Source organism: Anopheles bellator, chromosome 2 (genome assembly GCF_943735745.2).
Source record: "Anopheles bellator chromosome 2, idAnoBellAS_SP24_06.2, whole genome shotgun sequence".
NCBI lineage: Eukaryota > Metazoa > Arthropoda > Insecta > Diptera > Culicidae > Anopheles > Anopheles bellator.
Window position 1 is genome coordinate 81,802,859 of NC_071286.1, and position 21,004 is coordinate 81,823,862.

At 53.0% G+C, this 21,004-nt stretch overlaps 2 protein-coding genes across 2 annotated transcripts; one reads left to right on the forward strand and one right to left on the reverse strand.

The window, feature by feature from the left end:
* The first annotated feature begins 5,577 nt into the window (after positions 1-5,577).
* LOC131209190 (protein spaetzle 3) lies at positions 5,578-14,954 on the forward strand. Its single transcript, XM_058202194.1, has 6 exons — positions 5,578-6,271; positions 11,071-11,204; positions 12,916-13,040; positions 13,900-14,280; positions 14,354-14,479; positions 14,548-14,954. The coding sequence occupies exons 1-6, from the start codon at positions 5,578-5,580 to the stop codon at positions 14,702-14,704; spliced, it is 1,617 nt and encodes a 538-aa protein (XP_058058177.1). The 3' UTR covers positions 14,705-14,954.
* A 2,540-nt stretch (positions 14,955-17,494) lies between these two features.
* Positions 17,495-20,574, reverse strand: LOC131209142 (sodium-coupled monocarboxylate transporter 1-like). Its single transcript, XM_058202137.1, has 5 exons — positions 20,472-20,574; positions 19,538-20,055; positions 19,384-19,474; positions 18,908-19,317; positions 17,495-18,839 (listed from the first exon to the last, which is right to left on the reverse strand). Exons 2-5 carry the CDS (start codon positions 20,005-20,007, stop codon positions 17,783-17,785), a joined length of 2,028 nt encoding a protein of 675 aa, XP_058058120.1. The 5' UTR covers positions 20,008-20,055; positions 20,472-20,574; the 3' UTR covers positions 17,495-17,782.
* Positions 20,575-21,004: the final 430 nt, after the last annotated feature.

Sequence of the window (21,004 nt, forward strand, 5' to 3'; positions counted from 1 at the left end):
AAAGAAAGGGCGACAGAGTTAAGGAGACACACACACACATGCCAATAAAACCGGATCGGATTCAAGCGGTGAACTACGGATGACAATGCTGGCGGGCGCTTTTTTATGTGATCCTATCTAAATCACGCCACATACACGCCCTTCTCAGGAGTCGTCTCGTCTCCGAAAACGGCGCGTTCGCAGCTGGGAATGAGTCAGGACCCTGCTGCTGCTCCCGCTTTCGTCACCGATTCGGAGACGTCATTGTGCCGCGATGACGTCGTTACCGACCCGGCCAGTAACCGGGGCAACCCGGTGAGAGAAAAACCAATTATTCCCGGATCGCCCGGTTTGGCCTTTGGGATCTTCCCGCGCGATACGGATCTTGCCCGTTCGCGTTGTGCACAGACAGCGAGCACACTGCTGCATCCGCTTCCGGCTCCGGACGATCAATCGATCGATGTTCCGCCTCACATTCCGTGCGTCGTGCCTTGCGATCTGTCATGCAAATGGGATCCATGACGCTTTCCGTCCACCGGTGGCAGCTTCCGGTGACCGCGTCTGATCGCGAGGCTTGCTCAGTGTCGGTTCCGCGTCCACTCTCTCGCCCTCTCTGTCGCCGTTGCCATTCCCAATTTATAAATGTTTGGGTATTTTTTCGTTTCAGGCTCGTCTGTTGGATCATTCGGAACTAATAGGATTACCGGAATGCGCGGGTATGAATGAAGCGAATTAAATCATCCTAATAAACGCGAAGCGTGCAACGCTTCCCCATTTTATTGTTGCACACCAATGCGTGAAGATTTCGTTTTGTGCCATAAAATTGGGCACAAGGCTGAGCACGTTGCCATGCTGATTCTGTGGAGCAGATGGAGTGTCCGATCGATCGAGGTTTCTGTGAAGTTCTACACAATTAATACTAGCAAATCAGCTAAGCCAAAAGGGTAATAGCTCTGCAAAGTAAAACGTATCATTCATGAAAAAAGTTCCCCAAACGCCCGGTCCATTCTGGAACAGGTGAGACTAAGAGAGTCGCTCGCCCAGAGACGCTCTCAGCTGTGGCTTGCGCGATCGCAGAGCTCCCATCTGATCTAGTAACAACCCCCACGCTTGATTCGACAGACGCACGCTCTCCCTCTGTCTCTCTGGCACGCTCTGGCTCTCTGGGGAGTAAACCTGCCCCCCCTGGGTAGGGCACTTTTTACATAATCGAAAGCGCGGAATCGCTCAGTTCGCCCCATCAGCTGGTAGTGGCAGGACGCGCGATCAGTGCTCAGTGGACGGACCTTACTGCGCGCGCCGATCGCTCGTGTGCTCGTGACGATCGTGGATGTTCGGACGCCCGACTGACATTTGGCGCTTGCTAGCGGGAGGACAGGTTTCGAGTCTTGGGACACCGGTCGATCCGGAGATACGTTTCGCGCGCATTTTTCCATCTGCGATTGGGCTGCGTACCGTTACGTGGAGCCTTAGAGCCGTGTGATATGATCGATTTCGGTCGCCAGTGATTAGCGAGGCGGAGGGCACACCTCCCTTCGTAGACCCACCTCGAGACGGAGCCGGCCCCGCCGGTAGCCTCGGTAGTAAAACACAGTGCACCGCAGTGTAGTGATCATTGTTCGCGCCAATTACGCGCCCGCTACGCCTGAAGTTCATTGTCAAACGCTTAGACGGGTGGTGGCTCCGGAGTGTAGTGGCTGACGCCCAGCGCCAAGGAGACGTACTCTGAGCAGGTAATAGCGGTAGCGGTGGCCAGTGTAATTATTGTTTCGCGCCCTGCCGCCGCCGCCACCGCCGCCGCCGGCGGAGATCCCGGGATGGCAAGGTCGACCGCGCCAGCTCCCTCGCGCCCGAAGTGCAAATCATCGCCGAAAGGTTAGCGCGTATCTTAATGGCCACCAAGACTGAGAGTAGCGCAATTGTGTTGATCGTTGTGACGTCCGCCCGACCGTGTGTTGGCCGAGTGTGGCCAAAAGGAATGCGACCCACCGAAAAAAAAAACAAATAGGAGACTCGCGAATCTCCCGCTGGGGACCTGCGCGCGCCACCTTGGGTAGGATGCCGCGCGCGGTACGGATCGGTTCGGGCGGTTTCGGCGAATCTGGTTCGGATGAGAGAGTGATGACATTGAGAAATGAATGAATATCAATCGCTCCATCGTGAGCCCAAGATGATGGTAGTGGTTCACCTTAACAGCCACGGTGCCTTACTACAGATTGTTCTTTTTGTCGGCCATTTCCTTGCCTTGCTTTGTTTCACCGACCGCGGCCAACCCTCGCGCACGGTGACACCGACAGTGAAAGGAGCGAGAGAGAGAGAGAGTGCAGACCACGACGGAATAGAAGGGAGCTCCTTTCCGTGAGGTGGATTTTTAGGTGTTGGTGGCCTCTTAGTTTTTATGACTATTATCGTCGGCCCTCTCACTCACTCACTCGCTCTCTCTCTCTCTCGCAAACGATGCGGCACTCGGAGACATGTAAATGTGAGCATTTCACAACACCTGTGCCGCCGGGTGGCCTTTGGTCCACACCGGGCCCCCGGACCACCGGTGGCCGATTGCGTCAAACCGTTGGGTCCGTTTGCACTCCGGGCTCCCCGAGGGGCTCGCGGCTCTCTGGTAACTTCTTCCTTTTCTTCGCGTGCGGGTTACCTCCTAACGTAAGCTCCCGCACATTTGGAATGGCAAATAGCATATCGCTCCGATGCCGATTATGGGATAATGCTGTTATGAAAGGGGATCAGCTTTCGGAATCAGGGCACTGGGCGATCTCAAAGAGCGCCCGCGCGATGGTCGCGTAATTCGCTAGCATCGATTACCACCACCGTGGGGCGGGTTCGTCGCTTGCCGTTGCGCGCTGAAGTCTTTCGTATCGATCGACCTTTAGGCTTTTGCTGCCGTTTTGGGCGGCCGTTTTTTTTGGTGTTTAAAATTTTGTGTACACCACCACAACCACGAGACTGCTGTCAGCGGCCCTCCGCGCGAGTATGATGTTTTGCGCGTTGACGGTTGGCGTCCCGTCACCGATCGATCGGCCGACCGGTTCGGGTAGCTTCGATACGATCGGTCGATCGGGGATGATCTCTCTCTCTCTCCCCCCGTATGTGTTTTATGTAACACTGTGCGTCGATATTCATCAATGGATCGGCGATGCGTGTGCGTATGCGAGAGTTGTGTTTGCATATTCACGTCACATTTCACATACAGCGCGGACAGGCTACCTGTTGTGGTTTGCGATCGCGGCTGCTGATAAATGCCACTTTCACAGCTGGCGTCTCGGTCCGGGTGTCTTTCCCGCTCGAAACCGTTTAGTAAATGAGCTGAAAATCGGGTGTTTTGTAAGACGCCGAGGCTTTGGTGCGTCACCCAATTTTTTTTTGTGCCGCATAAAGAGCAATCACCTTGTTTGAACCCTGCCCACCGATATGCCCAGTTTCTACCGTCAGGAAGTGGTAGCAAGCGGACGGTTGCCGGTGGTCAACATTTGCATATAGCCCGGTGCCCGAAGGACGAAGGAGCGAAACGTTTCGAGCACGGCACATTACATGATTTCGGTTTTATGTCGATCGACTGGCCGCACCCGGCGCAAACTTTTACGGCCACCCCGGGCCATAAATCATCGAGCGAGCGAGCGAGAGAGCCAAACACCGCGGACCGTGGAAAAGGTCGCGTGCGACCGATGGGTGATTCCGGGCTTCCGTATTGGTTGGAGGTCCGTGCAGCGGTCTATAAAACGTCGCAGGCACATCGAAGCGGCACAACGTTCCCGTAAGTGTCCAGCGTCTAAGCAAACATCGAACTGCGCCCACCGATTACCGATTAGCTGGAGCGCCCGGTCCGATCGCCTTGCTGACAGCTTGCCTCTCAGGGGGGAAATAGCCACCGCCAGCGGTGGTGGTGCCTTGGTCCCACAATCTGGCCCGTGTCCCTTCGGTCATGCCGCGTCTGGCCTTGGACGTGGCATTCCGTTCGCCATTACTGTTGGCTGCTGTTGTTTTTTGCAAAAGGATCGATCGGCTCATTTGCATACATAATAAGTGCACGACACGTCACGGCATATATGGAGCAACCCCGGCCCGCGGCTCCATTTCCTTCGGGTTCAGGTTCCTACCCTGTTTTGGTGCGGATTATCTGGTTGATTGGGAATTAATTGGAGAGAGCCGGCGAACTGGCCCACCAAAGTTCCCGCAAAGGAACCGTTCGGCTCGGCTCGGTGGTGAACAAAGAACGTCTCTCGAGTGTCGCATCGCTTCGCGCGGTTTCCTTGAACGGGATGCTTTGTCAAGGGTGCCGGCACCTGGCAGGGGTGGTAGATAAATCTTGGAAGCTGCCGTTGTTTGATGCGACCCGAAGCACCGTTTAATTGCGGCGACACTAACCCCACCGAGCGGAGGCCACTCGCAACTTTGTAGCGAGCGAACCACCACGGCCACCGCCACGGGTGTTGCACAAGTCTACTTCCTTTGTGGTTCCCACGCCCAGATAATGGAGGTTCGGCGGGGTACGGCATTTTTATATGAAACCCAGGACCGCGGCTTGTTTTCCGAACTCTTGAATGATTCATGCAGGCAACCCGGCAGACCGTTTGCTCTCGTTTCGCGGATCAAATCGACAGATCAACCTCGCGTGTAGGGGTGGTGCCTTAGAACAAGTTCCGATCGGCATTCTGGTTTCCTCCGGTCGACCCGTTTGGCTTGGGTTGCTGTCGAGTTGTTGCCGTCTGCTGCTCGAACGCCCAAACACACCGCAAACCGTCGCGTCGTTAGATAATGATCGTGCGCCCCGAACAAATCACTTCCTACGTCCAGGAGATAAATGTCAGTTTTGAGGGCGTTTCGAGTCTGCGTCGCCCAACCCTGGTGGGGATTAGTCATTGGGCATGTTCAGAACTCAGTGCTGTACTCTGGACAGTGGCCTCTGCACAAACCAGCGCCATGTACACTTTGGCAAAGGCGTCACTTTGAGGGGGGCAAGAGATTATGAATTATGCTTCCGTTGGCCCGCTTGTTTTGCCCGCCTTCCGAGTTACTCATAGATCAATCTCTGGCCCAAGCCAGAGGTATCTTTGGCGGTAGCAACTCCGTCAGGTACGGCGTGTTTGCCTCGACTGCCGATGCGATCCGTTTGCGACATCCCAGCTCGTCTGCTGGAGTGTCCCGTCGCGTCTATTGCATAACTTGTTGTTTGACTTTGGGGGGGTCTATTTTGTCCACATTTCCACATATCGGGTGAAAGTTACCGATTCAGTTAGAGTGGTTGAACTGGTCAATCAGGATAATTTGTCGAAAACTGTGTATCCCAGGTCCTTCGTTTTGCTTATAATTTCGGTCCTTTTCTCCGCAGACCGCATGGGACACTGAGCGTGAGCTGGAGCCGATCTTTAGTATGACTAGGGCTAGCTGTTAGTGGCGATCCTTCCGGTTGCGAAGTGTACAACGCTGTGCCCTACAATTGTGGTGCCTTGTAATGTGTGGCGAGTGAAATGGAAATGCGTCCGAGCCCAGTGAAAGTGCTACATACATTGATGGGAAGGTTCTGAAACATCCAAGAGGCCCCGATACAGTGAAGTCGAAGTGACACCAGCAGATCATCGGACCAGAATGGCACTAGTGAACTATACGCTACCGTTCGGTAGCATCCAATCCCCGGTCTGGGGGACCGGAAGTCCACTGCAGAACGAGCACGCGTCGGCCGTGAATAATCTCCTATACGGACCGGCCGGCCATCAGAGCGACGATCAGAACTTTTACAAGAACGATCCGTACGCGCCCCCTCAGCGCCACGGCAAGCAATCCCCTCCTCCACAGCAGCAGCACTCGGTCCACTACCGACAGGCACCCAGGAACAACTACTTGCCTCCTCCGTCGTACGTCCCACCGAACGGCAACAGTTATCCGCAGACGGCGCCGGTCGTCCCGCCGTCGCCGAGTCAGTCGCCGCCGGCGCGGACATACGGGGAGGGCAGCTACGGGGGCCAAGCACCTCAGCCACCGAGCGCCCCGCAGCCGGCGCAGCCCGCCTACTACGAGTACTCGTCGGGCAGCTACACCTCACAGCCCGGCCGAGCCTTTGCCGACCAGAACGCCAACCCGCCGCCGGCCCCGGCGCCCAACTATCGCAGCAATACTCCCGGGCCGAGCTCCCGGTATCCGCAGCGTCCAGCACCACCTGCCTTCGCCAACCCGCTGAGCCCGGCCACCGAGACGCCGGTCCAGGTGCTAGTCTACGACGACCAGGACGAGGATGAGTACTACGACGAACCGGTAGACGCACCGCCGCCTGGCTGGATCTCAGGTAAGCCGAGGCGTGAGGAGACTCCACTTCTCTAGCCCCATAAACTCAGGGTCACTGCAGCTCTCTCTAGTGTCGAGTACGTAGTCTGCGCCCGGTGCGCGACATAGTAACCTCTGCCGAGCCCGTTAAGTGTACGCTTCGCGGTGGTTTCGCAAGAATCGAAGTAGCCTAAGGTGCCGTGTTTGGCATTGGATAATTTGTTGTTTGTACCCGTCGGCCGAAAGCTCGTGACAATGGCTCCCTTTCCTGCGCTAATGGCCCGCAGCGACCGTAGTAACTGCGCAAACAGAGCGCACGGACGACGACGACGAGCAGACGAAAATCAGTAAACTTTGCATGCCCTTCGTGGGCTCTCCAGTGCTGCCGGTTAATTGCCTTTTAACAGATCGTGCAGAGTGCGTACGTCACTCACGGTTCCCACGACAACGCATCAACGCGGTGTGGACTGTTTGCCTTAATTGATTTATTGGTACCTTTGGGGCTTGCTGGGATTGGGAAGCGCAGCCTTGCACTACCCCACATTGAGCATGCAAATAGACGAACGAGATCTGGCGAGAGGCTCCCAAGAGAGGTCACCCGGTGCCAGTAGAACGTAAGGTTACGCCGAAGTCCCAGAGCGGTGAAGAATGCTGAAGCCATCATGGACCAAATCTAAGACCACCGATTCGTTCGTCCGATTGTTCTCGGCTGGGAATCTCGCTGCACTCGGGGCTGCTGGGCTAGTGGACCATAAAACTGAGCCCAGCCATGATGGATCGCGCTGAGAAATGTCCCAAAAACGAGTCCACCACCACCAGTGGTGACGGTTACGTCAGGGTTTCAAATTTATGGCCATCGCATCAACCGTCCGGCAAACGGTTCTACCAAAGCGTGCGTCATAAACGCGCCTGTTCTCATCCTGTTCCGATGACGTCAGCCAGTCAGCTGGTTGGCCGGGGGGGGGTTACAGCATCGACCGGAGCTTCCGGCCGGATGTGGTTTCCGAGCACGGTCGCCATGTGCTCGTGTCGATGTTCTCTGATGATGCGCACTGACTGCCTACACTGGACGCCCACAGGCGCCTACCGCATATTACATTGGGCAGCCGATTTAGCGGCTTGATACGCCGGCAGGCGTCGGTTTGAATGGAAGGCAGTGGAGGGCAATAATTATAACACTAAGTAGGTCATCCTCAGACGTGTAAGACACGTGCTTTGCGCACCGAGAGAACGCAACATCGACCGGGGTGCGCATCTCCCACAGCGGCTGGCCTCCAATCCCGCGTGTGGAGTGTTTTGTGGAGAGTAATTTAACGAACAGTAGCGGCCGAGGTATGCGCTATTGATTAGCGATGAGTGGCGTTGTTGTTTGAGAGAGAGAGAGAGAGCAGGTACCAAACAATGACTCTGGTGTATCAATAGCTATCGATACTTGGAGAAAATTGCAATGAACTGGTAAGCAAGTGAATGTAACGTTTGCTCAGAGTCCTCATCTGAACGAGGAGCGTTACTTAATTGGTACAGGGTGTTTCATTAACGATGCACTTTTTCATTTGGTTGTACAAAAAACGGTTGAATATTTTTTAAAGGTTGAACATTTGTTTGAAAGGTTAATAAGCAGTATTGTGGTTCGGAAAACCGAAATATCGTGCAGGAGAAGCCAATGCACCCACGACGAGTGACTGTTTGGTGCGGATTTTGGCTGATTGGTTCTTCGGCGGAACTGAACGACGTTTGGTTTAAGACGGCGCTATGTACCATGCAGTAACAGCCACAATCAATATTTATGTTATGCTAACATACCAGCAGCTATTGACAACCTTAAGACCCAAATTCAAGTTGCTATTGACGTAGCAGGACCAGATACAATCGAAAATGTACTCAAAAATAGGTCGGCCGAATGAGCTACTGCCAAGCCAATCGTGGTAAACATTTTACCAAAATTGTTTTTCATAAAAAAATGGAAGGAGTGAACCTTTCAAATAAATATTCAATCATTAAAAAATATTCAGCAGTTTTTGTTTTATAACCTAATGAAAAAGTGCATCGATGATGAAACAAGCTGTATTTGCTTTACTTCGAGACCCTCGATACTCAAAATACGGGCTGGATCGGTGCTTTCACTATCGGTGGAACTACCGATACAAAGCGCTAATCATTTGCCTAAATCAACCCCTGACGTATCCGGTACCTCATCGGAACTCCGGCCATCAGTTTGGAGCGAGCGGTGCCGGCGTTGGCCCGAAATTGGTCCACGACGGCCCAGAGCACCGTGACCGAAGGACCCGTGCGGGCCCGAAGGTGCGAGATGGCCTACGTTTACCGGACCAATCTCAACAATTAGCGTCCGACTGCAAGCTAATGCACTAGATTTCTGGGGCCCCGGAGGCAGGGGCCGGGGCCAGGGCCCTGGTGGGTCAGGGTGCGCGAAAAGCGCTGAACACCTATTTGTCACCCAATTGACACCTGCAAACCGTCGGCCGAAAACCGAGAAGTTGGAGCGACATGCGTAAACCGACGAAATGTTGTGAAAATATGCAAAAATCCCCGTTGATGGGGAAGATTTTTTTCTCCATCATCAGAATATGGAGCTTTTTGGGCTAACTGTCGGTAGTGTTGTGGGTTGTTCTCAAATGCTGAAAAATACCCAAAGGTAACACACTTTTCTAGGCGATAATAGAGCGCTACAGAATAGAAAGTGATGGAGACATCGTGGCCGTGTTTCTTGTAGTTGCTGAGGACAATCTGTTGCTGGATCTGAACTTGAATGAACGAGGTTGGCCGGATATTGGTTAACGTATTTTATTAGCCATAAATACGGCTCAACCCGGCTCGCAGACAATGGGTAATCTAGGTCTTAGTTCGTCTAATTAAAGATTCAGTGGTTCTGATTTTATGATTGGAAATTTAATGATTTTATAATTGGATTATTGCCTCAAACTCCATCAACATTGATTCCCTTTTTGTGAACCAATAAAGATCCAAGGACATCCGATAGTAACTTCGTTTTGCAGACTGATTGGTCCGCTTCAGGTGCCCCAAATGGACACGGTTATGAAACAGTTTTGCTGCGTATCCGATCGACCACCACTTCTATTTGAGCAGTTGGTATAAACCTCATATAAAGCCATAAAACATATGGCAACTCTTGTTGCTAATATTCAGATTATGTTGCAAATGGGTTAGGTGAAAAAAAAAATCGGTTTATAGAGGTTATTAAACTGGAGGCGCTGATCCCACCCGATGCGGCCTATGCCTTTGACTGTTTCCGGCCCGGGTTTCTGTTCTCCGTTTGTGCGAAACATTTTTATTGCCACCCATCGATCTTGGAGACAGTAAACGAAGAGAGAGAGAGAGAGCAAGAGCTCCCCGCACAACATTCCCCGCTCGATGGCAGACAATCAAGGACGACTGCTTCCGCTGCTAACGGAAGGTGACGAAGGTAACGGTCAGCCTTTTGTCCGTTGCTTCCACTCAAGGACAATTTGAATGGAGCCTCGAATGCTCCCATTGGACCCATTGGAAGAAGTTTGATGGTGAGATATCTTTTACGAGACAGTTTTGCAATTTCAGCTGAGGAATGTGGCGTTCGGCCAGGCCGCCAACGGGTCAACAGGAAGAGAACGGCACTCGGCTAGCAGTCGGAGTTGAATCATAGGCGCCTCGCCGGAGGAGACGGTTGCGTAGGCGATCGCGATCCGCCGGGCCTAACCTTGACTTTCGCCGCCGGCAACTGCACCGCAAACGGTCATGCAACTCTGCGCCCCAGGACTGAACTCTCGGAGGGGTTTGGCTCGGAGGTTAGGATTTGCATGATGTTCTTTAGTGGCCTGGCGTCGTGTCGCACCGAATTTCGACAATGTTGTGCCATTTTTTCGCGACGTTGTGTCTGCGTTTTTTGTTGCATTTTTTTCTCTCGGTCGATTTCATTCGTGTGGCGCTTTTGTAGCCGGAGGCTGTTTGCTTGATTTGTGATCGGCTTCTTCGGTTTGCTGATCGTTTGATTCGCAACGGCGCGCAATATGCGATCGCGATCGGCCGGGGGTTAGGCAAAGCATTTCCGGATGGCTGACCTTTTCGGGGCGCTCGTATGAGTAACGGTGAGTGAGATGAAAAAAAAAACCGGCCCCCTATTGACCTCTCTCATGAGGTGCCGGTAGCTCGAAGTCGGTTCCACGAACGAGGGGAGTGTGAAACCGATATTTGAAGAACGCCCGACGATTGGGATCAACTATTTTGCCGAGAATTTAATTCTCCCCAGCGGGATCGCCAGTGCCCGTGCTGCACTCGAACTGACAACCTGCATCCATTTAACATAGCTGATTAATTAACGGTGCGTCGCGTCGTCCATTGTGCAACGGTGGTGAGAGCGATGAGGCTCTTCCAGGAAGGGCACAATAAAAAACATCCGCAGCGAGCAAGATGCCGTGCGAAGCAGAGATTAGCGAGGGATCTGCTCGACGTGGGTTTTATGCAACTCGAACATTAAAGCTCGTGTGATCGTCGTAAGCACGTCTGGCGTGTGTGGTGATCGCGCTCGCAGCGAACCGAGCCTAGGATGCAACTTATGCACTCGGCCTAAACATTCACTTTGTTTCGGCGATGTATCTGTCTATGCTGGTTTGCTGTTGCAATGACGCGGGCGGCTTCTTTGTGCTTCTTGGAGTTTTGTTGGAAAGCTAAGGTTTCCTCAATTCGCTTTGAGCACTGTCTGGTCGTTTTCCCCAAAAGCACGTACCTTTGCTTTGCGTTGGAGCCAATTAATCTTCCACGTTTGTTTCGAGCCAACTATTGTTTCAACTATGATTTTTTTCTTTGCAGATAATCGAAAAAACTCGCGCACGCCAACAGTCACACCGATCCAGGGTCCCATATTTCTCAAGAACGGGACAGTTCCTGTCGTGCCATTATTCGCGTACCCGCAAATCACTAATGGAACGTTCGTCCAAATACCGGTAAGTTAGGGTTTTTGCAACGCAGTTGGATTTAAATAAGGTCCTTTCCATCCCGTCTTTAGTTTGGAACGAAAAACTGTTGCCATTCGTTCTAAGGTTGTTTGCTCCCAATTTTGGTTTTTGTTAAAGCTACTATAAAATCCAGATTCTCTTTGCGATCGAATCGACTACTACGGCTGTCGACAACAAACCCCTCCTTCGGCAATATCGCCTCAAGGGCACACAATATTGTCAATCCACGGGGGGACTGGCATAAAATCGGTCGCTTCTCCAATTAAAGCTCCCGGTGCCACCCAAAGTATCAATTCTAACCGCCTTCTAACCATCAGTGTGATCGCGTATCTTCGCCGCGTCCGTCAAACGCCGTACGCCTCATTCACTCGGTCCTGCGATAGATTAAAAGATTGCCATTTTTCATGCAAATCAACCCCCTCGCGGGCCGGGCGCGATGGCTTGACGGTCTGTTTCCTCGATTTTCGATCGGTCACACGGTAGAGGACCGACCGGTGGCGGTAAGAATCTACGCGCTCCACCGCTCTGCTGGAGAAGATCAATCAAATTCGTTCCCGGGCAGCAACGCGGCCCCGGGGCCGGTTTCGGTGGGTCGCCCACTTGACAAATTCTTGAAACATGAACACGGGCCACGAGTGTCGGTCCGGGTCGGTTTGCCCGCTCACATTGTCTTAAGCTGAGAGGGGCCTTAAAAGGGGCTCGTTCGTCTTCGGCAGCCGGGTTCGTCGCCTGGTTGAATGGTCGCCGATGGAGTCTCCGACCAGGGGTTAGTTCAATCATCACATTTTGAAACCGGCTCCTCGACACATACACAGACGCGGTTTCAACGTTTGTCCACTCAGATTTCGCACGCCGTTGCCGTTGTGGTGGTGCTGGAAATTGATTCGTTTTGAGTTTTGATATTTGACAATAAACAGATCCGCCCCCGGCGGTGGCTGGTTGAGGCTCCAATCAAAGGGGCAATAAAGTTATGGCTGAATGGTGAAAGGGACAGCGTGTTAGAGCCCCGTCCAGAGGAAGTTCTTAGATCAACAGGGCCACCGGTTGTCGGGAGCCGATTCTTGACCACCAAATGGCTGACTGGAGACATTAATTAATTAATGCTAAACCGAAGCTCCGCCGCAGTCAACACACACAAGGACAAGGTCGTGACGTAGGTAATGAGTCCCATTTCACGCTAAACGCATTCGTGATCGGACCAACTGCGCGCCCACCGAGGCGTTGAATCGCGTCATAAGAGAGCAAATAAATCAGATGGCGGGCTACGACTGGTACACCGGACCGTCGGCGAATTCTAAATTGGCGTCCCCAGTCCCGGTCGGGTGGTTATGCCCCGCTTGACACGACCGGACAGCTGGATCTTGGCGTTACGACTTCCTCCGTCCGGACACCACTCATGGGTTATTTATACTTCCACCGGCACCCCGTGTATCGTGACGGTTGATGGCGAACGTGAGCTGGGTACCGCAGGTGTTGGGTCGAATTCGATGAATCACAAACCGAAATTGTAAGTTCAGTCAGGCGCGGCTGGCTGCACGTTCACCAATTCCGCCATCCGGTAGCTCTCCAGGCTGCTCCTCCGAGGTCCTGCGGAGGTGCTAGAGATCAAGGGCCTGCCTGGCGGGCAGCGGGAGCCCGCCCCGTGGGCCGGTAAATCGATTGGCAATCTCTTATGTTTCGTGTTTCATTCTCCCGGCAGATATGGTGGACAGCTTTATCCGTAGCGCTCGGGCTCAGCATTCACGGAGATGTCATCCGAGGTGTTCCCTGCATAAAGAAGTACCACCAACTGTTCTGCCCGGCGGCGGGCAATACCTATCCTAGGTGAGTAGGGCGGGGGTCATAAATAAGGGTCGCCGAGTGCAGTGTGCTGCATCGATCATGCTCCGACTCCGAGTGGTGTGCAGAATTAATAGGATGTTTCGCACACGTCTCAATAATACCAGGGACCTTTGGGAAGCAAATCGAATTCCAATTGAGGTCGGTTCAGGATGGAATCTATTTGAGTACCAAATAGTATACATGGCTAATGGTTAGGGATAATTATGTTCGTATTTCGGGCGGATTAGAAGAAATATTTACGTGATGTTTTGCCTTTTCTCGACTATTTATTAGGACTATTTATAGGTCACTAGCGGTGCTTAGTAGAATCTGTATTTAAATTCCTTACATTCCTCTCATTCAAAGCTTTACCATTTTCTTTAAACAATTAAATTCTCATTGTGGGCCAATTCAAATGACCAGCACTTTACTCGCCGTTCCGTGACCTTGACAGTGCTTTTCTATCGTAGCTCAGTGTCGGCACGAAAATCTGGTCCAGCCGGCGGACCGACCGGACAGGTCCGAGAAATTGAGATGAGAAGGGAAAAGAAAAGAGATTGAAGACGGACAAATGACATTTAGAAATGAGGTCAGGCCGCAGACCGAGTGTCTCTCTCTCTCTTTCTCGCTCTGGCTTACTTACGGGTTGATTAGAATGGCAAGGTCATCGTGCCATCGTGGCAGCCGCGGAGCGCGCTGGGTACGCATCTTCCCCCCTTCTGGTGACCACCAGTGGAATGTTCGTGACATTCGCGATCGTGGCAAAAGACGCGGGTCGACGAGATCGAGAGAGAGGGAGACGGTTGAGCTACTGTCATCACGGGCATTGACTAATAACGTCGCGTGTTTCTCGATCCCACAGTGACAAGATCGATCTGTTCATCGACGAGAACAAAGCGCTGATGAAGCGAATGTACGGCGATTTCGAGATGGCATCGCAGTTTCCGTCCTCCCCGTCCGGCCGGAAACGGAAGCGGAGTGCGGGCGGGGGTGGTCCGGAGGATGACGACGACGAGTTCACACTGCTGCCCGAGCTGATGGACCTGTACGGGGATCCTGGGGGTCCGGTGCGCCTCGGCGGAGAGTCGTACTTCCGGAAGTTGGCCCGCAGCAAACGCCAGAGCCAGGCGACGAGCTCGAGCCGGGGGAGTGGTGAACGGGGGAGTGGTGGCACGGGGAGCGCGCGACAGACGGCCACCCCGGCCAACGGGAACGGAGGCAGCGGAGAGTCCAACACCGGCAGGTAAGGTTTGGGGGGGGGATCCCCAATCCCCGCAGGCTTTAACGTCCCACTTCCGACGTCCCACTTCCGACAGGGTCGATGCGTGCGAATCGAAGATCGAAATCGTGACGCCATACTGGGCGACGAACTCGGCCGGGAAGGTGCGTGCCGTCGTCAACACGCAGCACTTCGAGCAGGCGATCCATCAGGAAGTGTGTTCGTAAGTACCTCACCCGGAATCGTGGAGTCCCAGAGCCGGCCCTATTAACCTCCGACCTCTCTGGGCAGGAAAACCCTGACGAGCCGCTGCTCCGGGGACTGTGGCTGTGAGCAGAAGTACAAATGGCACCGGCTTCTGGCGTACGACCCGGACAACGACTGCAAGGGCATCTTCATGGACTGGTTCCTGTTCCCATCCTGCTGTGTTTGCCGCTGCAATCCCTAGGACCGTCGAGTGAAAGAAAATGGCGCGAAGCCGTGGTGCGAAGAGATTTTCTTAGGCTAAGAACTATTGTAGTCCACCTTTTAAGCTTGTACCATCATCTTCTATCAACCCGCCGCAGTGTAGTGTGCAGTGTGTTGGGTTTCGCTTTTTCTTGCAGACAGGCACCATTTACTTCTAGGGCCCGCCTCAAGCCTACGAGTGTACATTGTTAGCCCTTTCTTTGTTGTACCTTTTCGTCAATCTTCTGTCTGACCGGCCTCTCGAAGCGCAAGGGCCGGTTCGGTTTCGCTTTTACAATGTAGCATCCATTTTATACACTTCTCCTGACATCGTATCAATAAACGGAACGAGTAAACTATTTACTTCCATTAAACTTGAACGAATTGCGGTTTTCTTCCTTTTCTCTGCTTTATGATCGAAATGTGTGTTTCATTTTCTCTTTCGCACGGCATCCGTTTTTCTTCAGTTGGTTTCAAATGGGCGAAAAATGCGTACTTTTGATTTCGGTGACAGCGCCATCTACATGTGAAACGCTCCAAACAGCGGTGAACATGGAACGAAAAGTTAGTTATTCTGAAAAGGAAACAATTGCAAATGAAACATGGTTTTAAGTTTTCGATTGTTGTGATACTATTTTTTCTATTATTCAGTATTAATTATTATTATTTTTTAGTGTTATTTAATATTAAACATATGGGATTTTTGGTACATGATTATTGCCACGCCAATCGTTTATTTATCGTCATATGGGATGGGATCGCCACAAGTATAATTAGTTTCTTTTGATAATATTCTGGATCAAAGGTCAACAACGAATTATTTATAACAATCGAAATGCTAAGTTTGGATAGATAATTTAAACATTAGTTCAAGAGAGCGTTTCCTTCCTGTTTCCTTCATGATGATGGGAAGTTGGACCGTCTTCCAGGAGCTGGATTTTCTTTCTTCTTGCGGTCCTCAGAACTCACTTTTCGATGAACTAGAATTCCTATATAATGTTCTTATGCTCCCTTTACTGCTTATTGACCCCTGCTTTGATTTTACTACCGTCGCCCGGCATTGTGTCTCCCGAACGAGTATTGAACAGCATGGCGCATCTGTTTGAACTCTCTTCGCATCTTAACTCAAATAAGTCCATTTTTTCTTCACGATTTATATTCACCATATTCTCGTAGCACCAAGTTTTCAAGCGTCGCAGTTGGTATTGAAAAAATAAAACGGAAACCGTGGAATGCTTATTCAAAAGTTGTAAAATAACGGTGCCGTAACAATAAAAGTGTGATTCACATCGGCTTCCGGGGCGGCGGCGGCGGCGGGTCTTCCAGCGCCACCGAAGCCAGCCCCATATGTGCCCTTGTCCCGTTCCATTAACATAGAAACATCATTTGTCAACCACGCAGTGCCACGGAGCGCCCAGCGGTGCCCGGATTCGGTTGCAAAAATATAATTCCACCAACATCATTGGCATGGTCCCGGTTTCCGTGTTTCCGGGTTTTCTTTTCCCACTTTCGGAGTGTGCTGGTGTTGTCTTCGGTTTTCTCAACCTTCGGGAGGCTTCTTTGCGTGCAAATCACGAGTAAGTCGGCGAGGGCACCCAGGGCGTCGACCGAGACAGCTTCACTTTCTTCCGACGTCGGGCTCGTCGGGAGTCAGGGAAAGGAGTCCCATCGATCCTCGTCAGCGGACCGTCGGTCCTTGCTCCGGTCTCGTGCTCTCCCCCGTTGGGGCGACTTCGGTCTGGCCAGAGCTATGTATCTCCGAGGAAAATGAATGATGTTTGATGATGAGCGTGTTTGAATTCAAAATAAGTCTCGCTTCGCGTTGCCGTTGGCCGTTGCCGACGCGCCACGCGCGGCAGGAACATCGTTACCGTTACCACGCCCGACCACTTTCTCCTGGCGAACCACCGGGTGCGCTTCCTTGGTGGCCATTTCTCAAACATCAAGTTCAACATCGATTTTGGTCACGGCGGTTCGCCGGAGCGAGAAAAGACGCTTTTCGCTTTTCTTCGACCGCTGCCATGGCATTGTTCGGGCGTCGGTGGAATGATTAGTTATCGCGGTGGTCACACGAAAGGACTTGCAGTGCGAAGATAAGGCACGGCAGCTCACGCGCCGTGGATGCGCCATTCATTAATCTAGCGTTGAGTCGGGTATGGCAAAAAAATATGAATCCAAATGTAACGAACTATTCGTTGAAGCAAGTAGTGGCCACAGCATTATGATTCATTTTCATTAATGCTCGTCGTTTTTTACTGAACGAAAAAATCCGCAAACCGGCGTGCCAAAACTCGGTCACACAAAAAAGCGGGAAACTTTTCGACTGCTCCCCGGGAACCCGGGGGCCAGCGCCGTAAGATGACAGAGAGCGGCCGACGGAAAAAAGGGGTTTCCCGAAAGTTTCCTTATGCTTTGTGGCTCGTGCGACGAATTTTCTCTCGTCCTCCACTCCAGTGGCAGTGCCACGTTTTCCGTGGAATGTGAAGACCCGAAAAAGGACGCCCGAAATGCCAAAATGACTTATGTGCCGTGAATGTACAATTGCGACGAACGTGAGCGATGCGTCGAGGACCCAGGCATAACAAGACAAGCCGCTCGTCGGGAATAATAAGTAGCCTCGGTTTCCTCGGCGGGAAAGCGAATGCGAAAGTTGGCGAAATGGTCTCTGTGTACACATTTTTTTCCCTCAGCCGCGGTGCTTTCTGATGAACACAGGACACAACGCCATGCGCCATGTTGGGCAGAGAAAAAAAAAACGCGGAGAACGCGGACAAATAAATGCACGGCCAGCTGGTTGTTGGTTTTATTTTAGCGAAGATGGGCACCGGCCTAATTATACATCCTTGCAAACCTCGCACCCTGGTCTGACCGAACCTGTAGCTTTCGTGAGAGTATCCTTAGAAGCCGAAATACAAACGAAACGAAATGCAAGTGTGCGTTAATTATGCAAAATTATGCTTGCTTTGGGAAATATAAGACGTTACTTGTTGGTCCCTCCGTCATCTGGCGGAAGAACTTTGCGCACGGGGCGCAGCAAATTTATGTACAAACTCCGGAACGAACGCATCCGATCGATCGATTACTTTTTCTCCAGATCGACCGGCTTCTGGAGGTCACGCAGTGCGAAATCGAGCCCGTCGTACTTGATGTGTTGCTTCAGCACCGTCAGCTCCTTCTCCAGTTTGTCCGAGATGCGCAGGAACGGTGCCAGTAGCCGCTCGTCCGTAATGTCACCGGCACCGGTCAGCTCACTGACCAGGAAAGCCACGGCGAAAAAGCTTAACAGGCCGGCCAACGAGTAGTGCATGAAGCTGAGCTTGAACAGCAGCGGCACGGTATCGGCGGGCTCCACCATGCTGGTGGCCACGGTCGTCAGGTTGGCCAGTAGCTCCGGGACTTCACAACCATCCGTACGGAGTGGCAACATCGGAGCCTTCGGGTTGAGCTGTGCACCGATCATGATCGTGCCGGTGAGACACATCGACACCACCGCGGCACTGATGATGCCCTTCGTGTTGATGCGCCGGGAGACCATACCGGCCGTAAACATACCGAGCATCGTGCCGGAAGTGACACCCGACAGCGAGATGGCAATGTGCATCACCTGGCCCATCCGCTCGGCCACGAACACTAGGCCAAGCACGAGGAAACCGAGCGCCACCACCAACAGCTTCATGATGTTGCTGGCCGTCTTCTCGGTCGCGTTCGGCATCCGGTGGCGTATGAAGTCCTCGTAGATGGTGCCCGCCAACGTGTTCAGTACCGAGGACATCGTGGAGAGGGCCGCCGAAAAGATGCCCGACACAAACAGCCCCGGCAGACCGGGAATCTTCGAGCCGATGTCCATGATGTAGTACGGCAGGATCTGATCGATCTTGGTGATCCTGTGCGTGGTGTACGGATCGCACGCTTCGTACTTGGCGTAGATCAGCAGCCCGATGAAGCAGGAGCAGCTCTTGATGAAGATCAGCCCACCGGTGAAGATGATCAGCGAGTTTTTGGCCACCCTCAGGTCCGGGACGGCCAGAAACCGTTGCACGCAACCCTGGCTCACGGCCAGATTGGACACCCAGAGCGTGGTCAGCCCGAGGCTCACCGTCCAGAACGAGGTACGCACGAACGGGTCCGGGTCCATGCTGGAAGGGAGTCGGAAAACGCTTACACTCACACCCTGTGACTCACCCCTTCAACGCGCTGGACTTACTTGAAGAAGATCAGCCTCTTGCCCCGTTCGGCCGCTTGCCAGACTTCGGCGAATCCACCGACCGAGACGGTGCCGAGAGCGATCACCGCGATGCAGGCCCCGACCATCAGCACAAACTGGAGCGTATCGGTCCAAACGACTGCCCGCAGACCGCCGACGGTGGTGTAGAAGATGCAGATCACGCAGATGATCGGGGTTATGACGTGCAGATTAATGCCCGTGACCTGGCTGAAGGCGAGCGCCGGCACGTAGATCACGATCGGGATGTAGATAATGCACTGGATCGCGTACACCAGACTGGCCGCCGAGCGGACAAACTTGTCGAAGCGCATCTCCAGATACGTGAAGGCGGACGTCACTTGGAGATCGTAGAACACCGGCAGGTAGATCATCTTCATCAGGAACGCCACCTGAAGGGATTTATACCGACACGTGTTAGGGGGACCTCAAACGCCTCAAACGATCGGGTGACCTACTGCAACGGCGGGTATGATGAACATCCAGTACTGTGTCCCGTGACTGTACATCTCCGAAGGGACCCCCAGCATGGTGATCCCTGACACATGGCTGCGATACAAGAAATGGATATTGGAGTTAAGCTCGTAGAGGTCCGCGGACTTTGGGCCCTACCTGGCGATGAGGGACGCCGAAACGGGGAACTTGTTCATGGTCTTGCCCCCGAGCAGATACTCCTTCGTGTTGTTCTGCTTGATCTTCGAGATGAACCCAAAGTACACGCCGATGATGGCCGAGAAACCCAACAGCAGCACGAAGATCGTGTAGTCGAACCAGGAAAAGAGAAGAGTGTCAGCCAACGCCTCGGTGCTGGTGGTGATGGCTCCCAGCGTAGTAGTCTCCAAGTTCCAGGAGGCTGTCAAGGGGCCGGATGTGGTGGAACCGCTGGAAGCTGTCGTATCGTCCATCGTGGAGGTACTGGGCACCGTGCTCGATACCAGCAGTTTGGTGGTCTCGGTGAGGATCGTCTGAACGATCGTCGTGAGCGGGTCCAAGCTGGATCCAGTCCTGGGCGTCGTTTCGGCGCTCGGAAAGGTAGCCAACTCATCGAACGAGTCTTCCAGAACTAGAGTATCTTCCTCCATGCTGATGCTTCGATACGATCCTCAAAAGGTGCCTTCGCTGCCACTGACCTGAAAGTAGAACCCAAGAAGGGTGAGTCGCAAAATTGACTACCCACGTCAACAGATAAAAACAGGACGGGCCGAGCGGCGTAACGGCTGAGGTCAGCTAGTTGAGCTTGAACTATTTCACCGAGGGCGCGTGATGGCGCGGTCAGCAAACATACGGCGATAACACAGCGGCCGTCTTCCGTCACATCCTCCAGACGGCGCAAAACATATTTACCGTCCCGGATAGTCCCACGTCACGGCCATATATCACGGCCCAGGGGGATAAGTGGCCAGATTAGCGCAGCTAAATGGGTCGGCTGCTATTTTTAGGCCCTGTCCGGAATCGGCTTGGCCCAACAACTGACGCTCGGCCACACGCACTCCAATTGATTGCAATCTGCCAACTCTCGCGCCTGCCCCGGTCCATCGTCACTTACGGTCCTGTCCTCCTCCGGGCTACGACTATTCGGAGAGCTTCCAAGTTCCACGGCACATCCGCAGCGATACCCTGTGCTATCCCGATGCCGGTCGGCGTGATACTGACGCCAGGACGGATGCTTCACGAGGGATGATCAATGTGCAGGTGCCGCGGACAACTTGCGTATAAATCTCTTCCATTAGGCCCCCGCGACACCAGGGCAAACGTTGGACGGGCCCGCATTATCTCTCTAGACTGTGGCCGACCACCGGGATCGGTCGGTCGAGATCTTGCGCGATCTACTTCGGGTTGGCTTTGGCCAGGTTTGCAACGGCCCCAAGGCCAAGGCAACTAACGCACTACGCATTTGACAGTAGAAGATCGCGGGCAAATGGAGTAGCGTGCGATCATCAATTGGACGGATGGAAGATGATCATCGTCGTGAATCCAGCGGAATGCCTAGGGCAGGGTCAGTATCGGAGCAGCATGATAAGCACAATCGTCATCTCGAGGAGGGCCTCCGTTTATCGTGGCTCGGCTGTTTGCAGTCTG